General features: G+C 45.5%; 1 protein-coding gene across 1 annotated transcript; it reads left to right on the top strand.

Annotated features, from left to right (window-relative positions):
- Positions 1-50: 50 nt before the first annotated feature.
- On the top strand, positions 51-16254 carry epn3b (epsin 3b). Its single transcript, XM_079337038.1, has 12 exons — positions 51-479; positions 6372-6579; positions 6836-6994; positions 7361-7444; positions 8505-8820; positions 10504-10622; positions 11510-11596; positions 13038-13161; positions 13252-13422; positions 13533-13628; positions 14234-14530; positions 15091-16254. Exons 2-12 carry the CDS (start codon positions 6511-6513, stop codon positions 15387-15389), a joined length of 1821 nt encoding a protein of 606 aa, XP_079193164.1. The 5' UTR covers positions 51-479; positions 6372-6510; the 3' UTR covers positions 15390-16254.
- Positions 16255-16725: the final 471 nt, after the last annotated feature.

The following is a 16725-nucleotide window of genomic DNA, read 5'->3' as shown; positions in this document are numbered from 1 at the left end:
TCACTCTCTCTCTCTCTCACTCACTGTACCGCTGACTCTGCAGACGACGCGCACCCGGTCCCTGCCTCCTTTTTTACGCATCCCGTAGTGATGCTGTGCTGTGCTGTGCGTGGACTGCCGGTGCCGTATGCGTGTGAGAGGGTCGGAGGGAGGGAGGGAGTGAGTGAGTGAGTCGTGTGCTGTGGCTTATCCTTGTCCTATGCGGATTTTAGCACTGACTGCCTGCCGGAGTGGCTCGCAGCATCAGCAGCAGGCTGGGCTGTAGGCGCTGACATCCACATTTAAGGCTTTCGGGAAAAAGGAAAAAACAAAACGCCTCACGGCTTCTGTGACGTGAGCCGGGTATAGACGCGTGAGCCGGTAACTGTGATCGCCCTGGTCCAAGGATCCCAGAGGAGGGCATTTGAACGGGACTTGGAGAGGAGGAGGCAGAGGCGAGGATGCTGAGCGAACGGAGTGGGAGATGAGCGATGGCCAAGGTAAGCTGCATGCCGTTCAAATGACCTGGAGGTTTCCTTGGATTTTTGGCGGCAATAATTGTCCTTGCTTGCAGATATGAACATCAACAACAAAGTAGAATTAAAGTCTGTTTTCCCAGCACCTTGACCATACAGCCCCCGCGGTTGGCCTTACAGGATAGAGGCTGCACATTGAAGCCGCACATGGACCGTGTGTGTGTGCATCTGTGTGTGCGTGTGTGAATGTGTAGGGAGGTTGAGTAATGTTATGCATAATGCAGACACACCACGGGCGCCCTCCTCCACTCTATCGTCACCTGACATACACCTGCTGCCTATGCACGCATGCGCAACCATAAACGTGAACGACGGAGTGACGTAGATTTCCAGGTTTGAGCATTCTGACGCACGCGAGCGGGCCGTGTTTAGGATAGTATATCCCCTTAGTTCACTTGTCCTGGGGGATTAAGGCTCAGGCTAAAATATACTTCCACGTAATGCTTGAGCATCACGACTCCAGTGGATGATTTCATGAGGTGATGTATAGTGGCCTCATGTGAATGAATTCAAGTCACCACGAACAGATGATTCACTGAGAGCTTGTAGCTGTGAATCACACAATGTGTCCGCATCCCACTAAAAGCCCCGTAGATGCTCTCACTGTGTCCACAGAGATGTTGCATTATTTACAGAGCAGTGTGTCCCTGGATGACTTCCTCACCAACATGCGCTTGACACTTCATCAAATACACTGTAAACTGAGCTGTAGCCCACAGTGTGTGCAACAACTGTCACGCCCACTCACACTCAGCACACTTACAGGCTATTCTCTTCTTTAGTAACCATACAGGTCATTGGCAAGTGACATAATTTAACTGAAATAAATGTCAGAGTTCATCCTGGACTGGATGAAGATTTAGCACAAACCCAAGAAGCCAAGCCGGTTCTGACCATAGACTGTAAACATTACGGTTCTGACCGAGGATTCTGATTGAACAGTAACAACATCAATGGGACTTCTCACAAAGTGTAGCACTATATGGCCATTTTGTCCTGAATAATCAAACTAATAGCTCTGAATTTTCCTTTGTTTTTCCCCGGATGAAGGTCTATACTGAAATGTTGCTATTAAATGTTTGTTGCACGTTGCACAGTGTGCAGGACTTTATCTTGACGTTTGGACACATTGCTCTCTCTCTCTCTCTCTTTATTCTCCTGTCTTGTGAAGTGGATGTTTTTTGTTTTTTTATTTTTTACCTCTAAATCACAAAAATCAGACTCTTAATGCGCGATAAAACAAATACATGCTCCATAAAACTAAGTACTGTGGTAACCATGGACACAAACACAGCTTCAGGAGAATGTTTGCGTTGCTTGGCAACAGGAACATTTTTGTTAATATGTGGAACTAGTTGAAACAGTGGAGGAAAAAAAGGATGTGTCTGAAATCACTCTCTGATAGTTTTTTTTAGGGCTGTCTGAGTTCTAACAGAGCATAGTCATACCCTATATAGTCCACTCAATGTATCCCACAATGCATTGTGAAAAGTCATGTACAACCAATGGTCACTATCTGAGCAATATACTATCATGCATTGTGGTTCAAAGGACTTTCATGAGCGGTCGGGACTAAGTGAGTGGTGTGGACACAGCCTCAGTCTGTTGGGTTTTACTGTTTTTCTTCTACGCTGGTCGAAGAACTGTCGTAAAAAACAACAATGTCACTCTCCTGTCTGAGATCGTGCACTAAATATTGACACTGCTGTGATTATCTTCGACACGAGCTGAGGCCACGTTGAAACCAGCAGTGTCGATATTCAGACTACAACATCACTCCCTCTTGTGTGACACTTAATTATGTCTTTTTTTGTTTCTAGTCCATGAAATGCAGATGAATGCACAAACATCCCAAACTGGCTAAAGTATCGTTTTTCACGTTTCCTGTTTTTTTTTTTGCTGCAAAACAGAACACACAGCAGGAGAGCCAGCCGACCATGTCGATCGTCCTCCACATTTGTTTTGCTCTTTAAGTCACGTTTGATCGCGTGAGTTTCTGTGAGATCTCGTGTCGGTTACATTGTGGTCTCCCACATTTTTAAGACAATGTCCTCGTGTGCGTCCAGCTTTACACAAACGTTCAAAGCTCAGACTCAGTGCAGCACTGATCACTGACATGGGCTGTTGTTCATAAAAATATTCTACCTCATTTTATTTATAAATCTTCTTACGTTGTATTGAGATCTGTCAGGTATTTTTGTTGGGTATTACAGTTCTGGATTGCTTAAACTTGGGTGATTTGAAGGCTTGTTTCTTCACTGTCCGTGCACAGTGACTGGATGTTGTTCAGGAGCCAGCAGCACCAACATGTCGTCAACAAAGTGTTCGAGTGCAGTGATCATAACGCTCTGGAGAATAATACCAAAAAAGCAGAGGAGAATGTTTGCGGTTCACCATCTGATGCTCACAAAGCCCCTATTTTTAATCAGAATTCAAAACACGAGTCATCTGTGTCATCTTGAATATTTGGGTTTAATGATGAGGATTGACTTCTTCTGCTGGCTGAGCTCTTTCAAGGCAAACTGGTTTAAATAACGTCAGATGCAAGTAGAGCTGCTCGATAATAATGAAATCATGATCCAAAAAAAAACTTATAAAGGTTTTTTTGGGGGCTTTTTATTCATTTTCCTCACAGGATTTGTTTTTGTGCACACAGAGGTCACTTAACTTTGTAACTGTGAGGCTCAGATTAAAAAAAAACACGCTAGTTTTCAACAACTCATACAGCAGCACCAACCTTTAATAACCTTTGAATGTTATTGTGGGCATCTCCGTGTCTGTGTGTGTGTGTGTGTGTGTGTGTGTGTGTGTATGTGTGTGTGTGTGTGTGTGTGTGTGTGTGTGTGTGTACCCTGAACCCAAGGCTGCAGTTGATTATGCAGAAAGGTGATACATGTTGGAAGTTGCAGAGCTGCACTTCATGCCCTTCATTGTCTCCCTCACTCTCTCTCAGCCTCTCTGTCTCTCTGTGTCTGTCTTGCACATGCATACACGTTACTCCCCCGTACAGTTTTGCGTCCCTGCTCTGTGCGTCTCAGTTCCTCTGGGCTTCTGCTGATGTTTGCTTTTCTGCAGTGATGGGTTGAATAATATAACTGTCCCTAAAGCTGAATCTATCAACAGACTGGATTGTACTCATGCAGCATATCACGGCCGTGGTTCCATTCTGACAGATACACTGAGACGTTGTGCAGGCTGAGGAATAGACGTTTATTCAATGGAGGTAGAGCCCTTATATACAGTACAACAGATGCCACAAATTCCTTCCCACTTTAGATACTTCTGTACATGGTATGAAGAAACACATGACCTTTACTCTTTGAATGTCATTCCTATATCTGAGGAGCACTTTAACATTGAACTGTCTACTGAGGCAAAACCTTATACTTTCATGATACCTCGTGTGTCTCTCCCAATATGGTCATGTCTTCTCTAAATAGATCATGGTCTGCTCACAGCAAAGTTTTCTCTACAAGATATATCCAAACTGAACGTATCAACAGAAATTCGTACTATCATGCAGCATGGGGCATCCAGTGACTCGTCCCAATGTGGCAGCATCGTGAGCTGTTAAGAAGCAGCCGTATCACAGGGAGTGATTAAAAAACAACAACAAAAAAACAACCCTATTGTTATGCAAAGTAATTAATAAAGTAATATACTGTCACACCATTAGCAGCTGCAGTCTGCAGTTTAAATCACATGCACAAGCTAAAAGGTTACAATAAACCAAATCTCTGTCAGTGATTGAAGACAAAGTCAAAAAGTTGAGTCAGACTCTGATGCGTCCACATTGAGCCCTTGATCTCACGCTGTTGTCTGTTTACTTCACTTGTTTCTTCATGTACCGTATATTCTCTTCTTTCATGAGTGGGGGGTGAAGCTATGGCTCAGGAGATTGAGTGGATCATCCACTACCCAGAAGTTTCTTTGGATTTGAGAATGAACCAAAACTTGTTGGCTGGACAGATTAATAATAATCTGACCATAAACAGGATAAAAGGACTTGAATGAATTCCGGCTCATTCTGCCCTGAAATGGATTAGTTTCTTGTTTCTTTTAAAAACTTTCCTTTAGTTTAGATTGGTTGCCTTGGACAACATTTCACCTTTATGCCCCTACAAACAGCAGCCCTGAGTGGGCGGGGCCGTCTCTCCTCCTCCAGGTGGTGGCAGAGCTAACGTTTGGACAGGGAGGGGACAAAACAGTCTGAAACATGCTCCAGTGTGAACACAGAGCGAAGAACAACAAACCCAGACGGAGATTTGTCTTCACTTGGTTACTGTTTTGGTTATCTGCCATTATGGGAGTCTGTCTCTCATCTGGAAGATCAAGAGTTTGATTCCTTAGTTTCCACATGTCCACTTAACCCCAAGTTGCTCCTGCATCATCTGGAACGTTCGAATGGGTATGATTACTTCTGATGGTCCTTATACATAGCATCCTCTTCCATCAGTGTGTGAATGGGTAGGTGTGTCCGGCAGTGAAAAAGACTTTTAGAGTAGTCTGCTAAGAGTTTCTCCTCAGATCAAAAACAGACACAATGTATCATGCAGGCACAGTGTCAGTGAGTCGATGGCTGATGAGAAGAAAACCTCTTCTTGGTTTGGTTTGGGGAAGAAACCACAGTTTCGGTTATGTGGGTTAAGTACCATCTGTGTCAGTGACGGTTTAGTCTCAGGCAGAGGGAGAAGCATCACAGAAACCCTTAATGATCAATTCCCTGGTGTTCTCTCTGTGATGTGAATTTGGGAGAGAAAATGGGTTGTGTGTGTGTGTGTGTGTGTGTGTGTGTGTGTGTGTGTGTGTGTGTGTGTGTGTGTGTGTGTGCGTGCACAGCTGCATGTGTGTGTTGGCCTAAATAAATTAAGCCACCAAGAAGCTTCATCAGACACCTGAGTGCCGGAGCTTTTGTTTGACCTACTTCCTGAGTGGGCATCAATTATAAACCACTTCTTTAAGGGCTGGGATTAGTCTTAATCATACTGCTTAGTGTTTTAGTCAAAAAAGTACAGACTTTATTTCACTCGTGCTTTGCAACATCATGACCGCCATGAAGCCCTATCGGCTTTCTTTGTCCACACATTGTCAAAGATCGATGGCAAAATCAGCCCAAACGTAAAGACTCGGTTCAGTAGCAGCAGTCTTCACACAAAAAATACAAGGACACAAATCCAGGCAGGCAAACAGAGTGAAAGGAGTAATGCTGAGGCAAAATCCAAAACCCAGACTTGGTCAAAAGGTCAAGATAGAAAAGAGGATAAAAAGCGAAGGCCACGCACTGACAGTGAACTTCGTGAGCTGGGAGCCAATCAAACGAGGTTTGTGTGTGAATGAGCAGGTGAGGAGGGTGGCTGGGTCTGAAAGGACTCTTAGAAAACAGACAAAAGTGAAGACATAGGTACAGGACATAGACATACAGTATATCCACAAAACTTCTGACACTCGCGTGAAGCTAATTTTAGCATGCTAATATGCTAGGCTAAGATTGTTAAAAAAAAAAAAAGTCACATTTACCTGGCTAACTGTAAAATCTATGTGTTGGAATTTACATCCCGAGTTGGGAAGCGGTTGTAGCTCACAGCGTTACTCACAATAACTCACGGACACAAGAGGACATTTCTAAATAGTTTGCACTCTATGAGTTCAGATGTAGTTTAGTTTTAGGGCCACAGGAATCCTGGGATTTGTAGTTCCACCCTTACAGGTTTGAATGTCCCATCAAGGCTGTGATGCACAATGTCAAGCTTTAAAAAAAACTAGGATCCAACCACAGAACCATTGAAATACTAATACATGAAAGTGAGTGATTGCTGTTTTTTTAATATCCTTTTTTGTTTATCTTTTCTCCTCCAGGGTCGTCCTGACAGAGAAGTGGAGCATCCATTGCTGTAGCTACAGCTCCTCTCTCCTCCCCTCCTCTCAACCCCTCTCTTCAACTGTCGGCTGTTTGGTTTCCTTTCCTTTTCCTCCAAATCCTCTGTCACCTGTCGCCATGACAACCTCAGCCCTACGCCGGCAGGTGAAGAATATTGTGCACAATTATTCAGAGGCGGAGATCAAGGTATTGTCGATGCTCTCTTCAAGTGTTGTTGGTGCGCATGTTGCTTTCATGTGGCCGACCTGGATGAAAGGTTAACTAGTGATCAAGTCAAATTAAACGAAGAAGTGCCCTTGATATCTGTCATTTTGTTCTGGCTTCTTGTCATTAATAATGCCATTTTTTATGCCACCGTTTCTCTGTGTGAGTGAGAACATGATACACATGCAAGGTAAATATGAGAAGACGTGTTTCTCGTTCCTCTGATGGGGGTGTGTAGGTCCGTGAGGCCACCTCCAACGATCCATGGGGCCCGTCCTCGTCGCTCATGTCAGAGATCGCTGACTTGACCTTCAACGTGGTGGCGTTTGCCGAGGTCATGGGCATGGTGTGGAAGCGCCTCAACGACAGCGGCAAGAACTGGAGACACGTGTACAAGGTGAGGAGGTGGTGAAGGACACACGTGTTCTATTACCATATCATGAGGCTGCTGACGGCTCCATGAACTGCTCGTCATCTGAGGTCCAATTCTCAAAACGCACTGCACCTATGATAGTCATGCACAAACACACCCATAAATATATGTTCTGTTCTATGAGCTCATCTGATTATGAAGTGGAGCTGTCTGCTACACAGATCCTCTCACCCATGAGCTGACTGTCCTGTATTTATGTCATTGCACATGTCCCTGTACAGAAGTGATAAATAATGTTTATGATGCATCCTTACTCTTTGACCTCAATGTTCAGATGTAAGGAAGTGCTAACTTTGGAGTATCAGGGTGTTAATCCGGATTGTCCTCCAGGCTCTGACTCTGTTGGATTACCTGCTGAAGACGGGATCGGAGAGAGTGGCTCAGCAGTGCCGAGAAAACGCGTTCACGATCCAGGTACTGAAGGGGACACGACCATGACACTCGTGCTTGATTTGTGTTTGTTCATGTGGATCATCATCACATGCGCTGCTCCTCCTGGGTACCTTTGGAAAATAAGACTTTACGTTATTAACAGATAGTCTTCGTCTTTGTCCTGAACATTTTCTAGCTGCGTGTGCGATTGGAACAGACACACTCTTTCACTCTTTCTGGGGTTCCTTCTGGAACATTTTCTGGAGGCATACAGTGTGAGCTGAGGCATGAACACAGTTGGTAATTTGATGGTGGTGACTTTTACATTTTGCACGACCAGTTTGATCTTCATGCACACGATGAAATTGCTTCATTCTACTTTCCACTCTGTGGTTTATACTCTCAGTTACATGAAGCAAGGACAACGTATTCATAGCTTCATCTCTGTTGCTTTGTTCTCTTCTCTTGGATGTATTGGAAACAATCATACACAATACACTGTGTCTTCTGCAGCATCCTTTTAATGTTACCCCCCCCCCCCCCCATTGTGGGTCATGTTTGATAGAGCAGCTCAGGAAGATTTCAGGGGCAGACTGTCCTGGAATCTTGAAGCGTGTACAGCTTGAGAAAGCATCACTTGATTGATCAGCAGAGGGGGAAGTTTTCAGGTGTTGCAGCAGCACAAAGACGAGGAGCAAGTAGGAAATACACAATGAAAATCATAACAGATTCAATAAGATACACACAAAACAAAAAGGAGGTGTATAGATCAGTGATAGGAGGAGTGAGGTGAACTGTGCAGGACAATGAAGACTTTCTGTGCAGTGAAGTTAACATGATTTAAAGTGACATGGTTTGTGAACAGCAGCGTAGGCGAATGACAAACACTTTGATATGCAGTATTAGATGTTATATCTCAGGAGGACGTGAGCTGTAACAAAATGAAAGAAAGGCGTGTTGATGAGGAAATCTTTAAAAAACAACGGAATAAGCTTCGAATAAATGATGAACAGTTCATTGATAATATTAAATGTGCCGTCAAGTTGATGTTGTTTCTCAAATATCTGGTCTTTGGTTTTGTTTTGTTTTGTTTTTTTTCAAGACTCTGCGTGACTTCCAATACGTGGACCGGGACGGCAGAGACCAGGGAGCCAACGTGAGGGAAAAAGCTCGCCAGCTGGTGTGTCTCCTCCGAGACGAGGAGCGACTCCGCCAGGAGAGGAGTCAAGCGTTGAAGACCAAGGAGCGAATGGCTGGGGGAGGCAGTGGTGGGGGTGGGAGTGCGGGTGGAGGTGGAGGGGTGTATGGAGGTATACCACCATCCTACCACCCAGGCAGGCGAACCAGTCAGCCCAGCATGGCTGTGCTGTACGGGGAGGAGTTCAGCCGCTCCAGAGGCTCTCCCTCTTCCTTTAACTGTGAGTGTCTGTGGAGTTTCATGTTCTTCATCCTCTCCTGAGGGAAATCTATTTCTTTGCCTGCTTAGAAATCCATTATCTTCACAAGCTCGTCTCTAACTGTGATTGCTGGAGCTGAGCGTGGCGTGCTGAGCCTCGTTGGTGGCTGTTTCATCTGCTCTTTTGTCGACACTTCCAAGTCAACAAAACCCCTACAATGCTATTTCAATCTGTGAAGATGGTCCAATTTAGTTGTCTTGCATCCCTCATGCACTTCTAAGTTGAATGCTAATCCCTCCGTCCCCTGAAGCCAGAGAGCCAAAAAAGCAGACACTTCAATCAGTCAATCATTGGATCAATCAGTCCTTATTATCTACAGTTCAAAAGAGCATATGGGATTATAGGCAGGAAGGATTTCTCCTTAGTATTCCTCACGTTCCTGTTGTCCATACTTCCTTGCAGCGGAGGTCGGAGCATGACTGAGGACGGTGGTTTTTACACAGTCTGATGGCGTCAGGGTTTTTTTTATTTTTTTATTTAACCTTTATTTATCCAGGAAAAGTCCCAGTGAGGTCAAAAACCTCTTTTTTAAGGGAGCCCTGCAGATGTCGGGTGGTAACTTCACTCGTGTCAAAGGTGACAGCTGTGGATGTGCTGGATGTTTCTTTACCTTAAGAGTGATGAAGGACAACAGTAAATCTATTTAACACTTCTTGAACCTTTAAGTCAAAACAAAGAAGAGAATAGAAGAAAATAATTATTAGTTGATCACGTGAATAAATCGCTGCTCAATCAAAATGGGCTGGAAAAAAGCAGCTCCCCCTGCTGGCTGTAATCTCGGCCATAAACGCCGCCTCCTCCATGTTTACAGATGGGTCATGGGTCAAGTTAAGATACACATTAAATACATGTTTGGTGAACCAGAATTCTGCTGGATGGTTCGTCACAATCATGCTGATTTATGTCCAAGTTTTTCTCTTTTTTGATACAAAAAAGAGCAGATGAAACATCATGATTGACAGCTCGGTTTTGTGAGTTTAACATGTGTTTCAAGATGATGTCACTCACGTCATATGTCAGCACCCTTCACTTTTCTTTAACGGAAAGAGATGCAGATATATTGTCATATAAACATGAATAAATATAAAGTACATGCATCAAAGCTGTTCGGCCTTTTAAAAACCTGCTTCCTGGGGATTTTATATGAAACCAGATCAGGGCTGAGGTTTTCAAGCCTGGTGGCTGAAGGCAGCCGCAGCATGTTGCGGCAGAAAGAAGAGCTCTGAGGGTGAATTCAAACAGCGCAGCGGGAGCCAGGCTGCAAAAAAAGATGAGCTCTAACTTCCTACAATGTTTCAAAAGGGCCAAAAAAAAGCTGCAGATCCTTTTCATCCACACAATTTAGAATCACCGTCACAATTGTCGTTTGATATCATGTTGGGATGAAAATATGGATTTGATGGTTTAAATCCAAACCTTCCCTTAACAGCCTTTAGTGTGAATAAATGGAGAGAGCGTTAAAAATACACAGCAGTTTCTCGACTGAAATGCTATTTTGTGCTGTAGCCAAGCACTTTGGACAATCCACCACATATAGATTATCAATACTGCAGTGCAGGCCCGGAAATATTCAAATCAGCCCCTCACTTCCTGTGCTCCCAGCTAATGCAAACCCGAGTCAATGTGACTTGTTCCCCTCTGCAGCCTCGTCCTCGTCTCCACGCGCCGCCTCAGACCTGGAGCAGGCTCGACCTCAGACCAGCGGGGAGGAGGAGCTGCAGCTCCAGCTGGCTTTAGCCATGAGCAGGGAGGAGAGTCAGAAGGTAGGACAATACATGCGCACGCACACACACACACACACACACACACACACACACTGATATTATGGTAATGTGCTCCTCTTGTACGTCATCATATCCTCCCACCACACACAGTCTTTCTTCCACTGTTTTGCAGCCGCACACGTCTCCTTCCCTCTTGATTCCAATCATGAAAATGTTGCTACAAACATTGTGAACATTCGCCCACCTTCTTTTAGCTTGCCTTTCCTCTCCCCTGTTACCATAGAGATGGATGAAGACGCACAGCTACAGGCTGCTTCATGTTTTAGCCAAGAGGACCGTGAGCTGGAACACACACAAAGAAACACACCTCAACCTCTCCCCTTCACTTTTATTAACCATCTCGTGTGTCCTTGTTTTGATGACCATCTGACAACTTCCCCCCCAACTTCTTCTTTCCTCAGTCGACTCTCTCCTCCTCTGGATCTGGATCTCAAACTGTTCAGATTGAATTATCTTTTCTTTATCTTTAATCTGAGTTCTTTTATTTAATTTTTTTCAGTTATATTTTGCGTAACGATCTTCAACCTGCGGTGTCTCTGTCCGGTCTTTTTCTTGGTAAAGCTGTTTTGTTTTGGGAACCTTTCTGTCTTGTGTTCATTTTCCCCGGTAAAATGACTGGAATGAAAGTGAGAGTTTAACACCTTAAAGCTTCTCTGTACATTTCTTGAAGTGTTTCGAATCCTCTCTCCTCCTTCAGCGTCTCTCTCTTTCACGTCGGGGTTCAACCTCCGCACGAAACCCTCCTGATTCGCCCCTCGTGGTCGCCAAGACTTTTCACTTTAGACCAGTGTGTTTGTGAGCGTGTTTTTGTGTGTGCGTTCATCATCATCAAAATGTTGATGATGTCACGATGCTGCTCCCTGCAGGAGCAATGCTGTCGCCAAGGAGACGAGTCTCTGCTACAGAAGGCCCTGGATGAGAGCAGGAGAGAGAGCCACTCAGGGACACAGGAGGTGAGTTTAAAAATGTGTGTGTGTGTGTGTGTGTGTGTGCTGCACAGTTTGTGTGTGGGTGCAGGCGCGCTACCCAAGTATGTGTGTGCATGGAGAGGTGGGCGGGTATGTTGGTAGGAGGTTGCTGGCAGACGGGAGAGTGCAGCAGAGTTTATGGTGCGGGCAGTGTTAGCGGGAAGAGACAGAAAAGACGTGTCTGCTGCATCACAATGACTTTGTCTTCTCTAACCTTGAGCTCAGCATGACATTTCCCTGAAAGCATGCCTCCTTATCTTGTAGCACACCAGCTCCTTTAGTCATTGGCCTGTCAAAGAGCCAATCAGAGTCAGCGGCGGCCTTGTAGTAAAGGTCGCCCTACCTTGTAATTGGTTCTATTATGTTACTCATCGATGTCATCTTGGAGCTTTCAGACGCTCAAAAGAGAAGAAAAAAAATCATGGAAAAGTAGACCTGGAATAAAAGTGGAGTCGTTCTCTGATTGATGTATCGCTGACATTTTCACAAGGTCAGCCACACGACGATAAGGCGTCAGTCATCATCCATTCAAGTCAAGTCACATTTATTTAGAAAGCTTTTTTAAAACCAGCAGCAGCAGATGACCAAAGCGCTGTGCAGTGCGTTCAGAAACATTACATACAGGAGTTCACAACATCCACAAGACGACACTATCAAAGAAAAGCTGAGAGACCAGGGGACTCCAACGCTAAGATAGAAAAAATACCTCTGGAGGCAGACCTGATGGAATAAGGGAGGCTGCTCCAAGGTTTAGGGGTGAGGAGTGTTGTAGTACAGTAATTTCACCAATGGGTGGCACTGTCCTCACTGTTAGTCCTGAACTCATCTTGTGATGTTGTTCGCCTCTCTTACTTTTGAATAAAGCTGAAGTTAAACTGAGTGAAGGAGACTAGATAAACGCTCCCTTCCCTTTCCCTCACAACTCAGATATCAGAGCTGGGAACGACGTCACACCCCAGGTTGACCTTTTTCCATTTGCGAGCAACACGGACAGCTTCTGTTTGCTATTACCAGACGATAACAACACACTGCGTGAAAATGAAATGACAAGATGTCCACAGAGAGAACCAGCCCGACACTCTCAGTGTGATCGATTTCATCAGACAAAAAATAAGCGCTGCTGATAAACACAAAAGTTACAATACGTTAAGCCTGACGCACGAAGCAGCCATGTTGGATTTGAACTCGGGCTTCTGAATGTTCTCCGAGTTTCCTCGTTCCTGATGACATATCAGACTGGCGACTCTGAATTTTCGACTTTCGAGACGAAATGAAACGCAGCAAAAGTTTGCGGGCTAAGCATGTACAGGAGGGCCAAGTCCAAACAAACCAACTGTGCAACCTTAAAATCTGAAGCCTATCGGCAGCCAATGAATGAACGAAACAAGAAATATTACACCTATGTGTTTTTTTGCTCCTTCTGTAGTCAGCCATGCTGGACCTGGTGGACATATTTGGCTCCCAATCTGAAGCCAAACCTCCAACGAGAGACCCCTGGAACTCTGGCCAAGCCTCCTGTGACGACACATCCAACCCCTGGGACTCTGTAGGTGGGTGACTCTCCACAGACGCATCAAGCTAGAAGCTCGATCGCGTTCTTTTCATCACCAAACATCGAGCGTTGTGTTTCTTCCTCAAAGCGGTCCACTCCAGCACTCCTGTGATTGGCAGCCCTTGGACGGCCCCTCCCTCATCTTCAACAGCATCCAATCCGTGGGCTCCGTGTTCAAACTCACACTCAGACCCCTGGGAAGCAGCGCCCGCCTCCTCCAGTCCTGTCAATCATGCGTGGGACGGCCCAACCGACAGGGGTACGAGACAGAAACACCCCCCTTATCAATATTCAGATTCATTTCATGTGTGTCCAAACGTGTTAAGCACAGCACTCTGCCCTTAACGCTGTTCTAAACTTGACATGCAGATGGCGACGGAGATGATCCATTCCTTGAACAGGAAGACGAGAAGCCGAAACCCGAGGTTCCTCAACTTTCCTCACCACATTCAGCGAGTCCCACAGGTAATCAAACACCAGACGGCCTCAAGTGCTACACAATTATAATCTTCCCGAAGCAATACGCCTCCGTTATTGGCAGAGTCGTCTGTATGTCTTAGTCTTCGTCATTCACATTCAGCACAAACTCAAATGTAACGTCATAAATGTTCTGGGATGGTTCCAGTGATCGTATCCTTATGAACAGTTTACAACAGTGCTGTAAGAAAAGCCTGTGGGTTTTTTTTTTGTTTTATAATTTGAAGAATGCTGCAATAAGTTCAGAGATTTGGGGTTCTAATACAGATCCATGGCTCTGCTCTGTTAGCTTACTGTAGCTCCTGTGAGCTTCTAAGAAAACAGGATGCATGAAATAATGTTCTGCTCCTCACCTGGAAGGCCATCAATGACTTTCTGAAGGGTCTAAACTCCTGCACATCCACGGCCCCGCCCGCCCTCTCAGGTCTTCTTCTATTCACCTCACCATCAGAGCCTTCAGTCGCTCTGACCCCGCCCCTATAACTCCCTCCCACCAAACCTCCGTTATATCTATAACTATAATAATATATATTGTGAACTCCATAGTGCACCTATGAACCATGATCTACTTCTAAATTCATTCTTCCCTTCAGAGGACGAGCTGTTTGGGGTAAAGTCTCCGGACTCTGACCCCTTCGGCGAAGCAGATTCGAAGCCGGATCCGTTCGGGTCCGACACCCCGGTCAAACCTCTGGTGAATGGACGTGAGTCATCCAGTCCGGAGATGTTCGACCTGTCCCGACTCGCGCCGCCGCTCAGTGCTCCGCCCACACGTGTGTGTAGAACTCCGGAGGCCTTCCTGGGACCTACAGGGGCCTCGCTGGTCAACTTAGACGCTCTGATACCCTCAAATCCCCCCACCAAGATGCTCAACAACCCCTTCCTCTCAGGTAAACCCCGACTCAATAACAGTGTTTCTGTTCAAGGTATAAAACGCAGCTTTCAGTGTAGATGACCTGTACATATACTTCAGCACCGGTCTGTGATGCCAACAACAAATCCCATTTTCTACCTCAGCTTCCCCTCTTCCTGAAAGTTGTTGTAGGATAAAGGAAAGCTGATACAGATACATGGACGTGCTGCACTGATCACCTGTGCCGTCCTGCGTACCCAAACACGCCGGCGTATATCTGGACTCGCAGGTGGTTGAGGAGACTGTAGGTTGGTGGGTTTTGCAGAGAGGATAAATATATGATGGTTGTAGTGTACTCGTGCACGACTTCCTCGAGACGTAATCGTCAAGATGTTAGATCCTAAATATCCAAAAAGGTTTGTAAAAATCGGGGCGTCCCCAACGATCGGCGAGCAGATCAGCAACGTTGGATCTTTGTACCAACGTGAGCCAGGCTTTAATGATGTAAGGAGTTCAGGTTCGATGTTTGCTACATGAATGTCTGAAACGTTGCTTATGATACCTTTAAAGATCATCTTCTTTCTCCCCTCTCTTCAGGTCTGAGCGCTCCGTCTCCCACCAACCCCTTCCACTGCGACCAGCCTCGCCTCACCCTCAACCAAATGCGACCGCACTCCACGTCCCCTCTGCCCCCCCACATGCTCTCCTACAGCCCGTCGCTGCCCCTCCCTCTGCACCACCACCCGCCCATCCTGCCCTCGTCTTTCACACAACCTCCGGCCGGACTCCTGGACATTCCCTCCAACCTCCCGCAGCCCCTCCTCCCCCTCTCTCCACGACCGGCAGCTCGCACTCAGTCCCAGACACACACACACAACCACAACCCCTTCCTCTGAGACTCCTGCATCTTTGAAGACCACAGAATGGACTCTTTCTTTTTGGGATCAGTGCTGACGACAGTGAGATCAGTTTGAATGAGCCGAGACTGGACGAAGGATTGTGTTGTGATGTCATTGTGCACACTTGAAGGGGGATCGAACTTGGACTGGAGGAGTTTGTGTCTGTCTGAAGACGCATCAGCTGCTATATAACCTGAACTCTTGAAGCAAAGCTAGCTCACGCACACACACACACACACACACACACACACACACTCATGTTTTATATACACTCAGGCGCACATGGATACAAACATGCACATACCAACAAACAAACAGGGTGTATCCTAAGGGTCCCTTCGATGCCTTTTCCCCGTCAGCAGAGACGACCTCGAGCGCCCTCCGACCCCACACCCAACTGTTCGTTTAGCGACGTGTCCACACAACATGATTGTCCATCATCAGGATCCTTACCGCTGCTGCTTCACCGACAAAAGCATGAATGCACTCCACCCCCGAGAACCCAAACTGTTTTATTCTGCCGAGCATCTGAGATGACTTCTTCAAAAAAAACTTTTTTTGTTTCAGTCAGTCAAGGAGTACCTTGAGCTTTTTTTTTTTCTTTATGCACAAATGAAACCCTGGAGACGGTCCAAAGGTTGAAGCTCCTGTGAGGAACTTTTAGTTTGTGTACGTGAGGAAGTAGTGATTTTTATTTATTTTTTTTTTTTAACGGTCCAAACGTATCTCTAGCTGTGAGCCTTTGGTGTAGAAAATGTAAACACAGACTTGTTCTGCAGCATCCAGTATCCTGCTCCCGCTCGCTGACAGCCCAACATCCAACACTGTATTCAGTGACAGGAATGATCCGAATGAATATGAGGGCCCGACCGTTATCAAAAATTAGGGAGAGAAAAAAATAATATTTTTTGTCAGCTGATATCTTTCTTAAAGCTGTGTACGATTTAGATAGATATAAATATGACATGCATTAATGGGGAGATGTCAGAGTACAGCTCTGCGCCCTGCGTTGGTAATATAAAGTGTTCACTAAGTTGGCCGACCTCTTCCACCTGCAGCAACGTTAAAACCTCTCTGTCCTGTAACTTTGTCTGAAACTAAGAGGCAGGAAAATCAGAAATCAAATTCACTAACAAGAATAAGTCGCTCTTTAGTCTGATGGGCTTGCTTTTTTTTGTTGGTCATTTCGCAGCATTAAAATTCGTTTCAGTGTCTTTCGTTGCTAAAAACTCCTCACAGGTGCTTTAAAGATTTCTGGAGGCATTTAACTCTGTTCAAGGTCTACTTGATTCAGGTCTTCCTTTTGACATGATCACTATTATATTTTTCTTTG

Source organism: Symphodus melops (assembly GCF_947650265.1).
Source record: "Symphodus melops genome assembly, chromosome: 2".
Lineage (NCBI taxonomy): Eukaryota > Metazoa > Chordata > Actinopteri > Labriformes > Labridae > Symphodus > Symphodus melops.
Note: the sequence above shows the minus strand (reverse complement) of the source record. Positions and strands in the feature narration are given on the sequence as shown.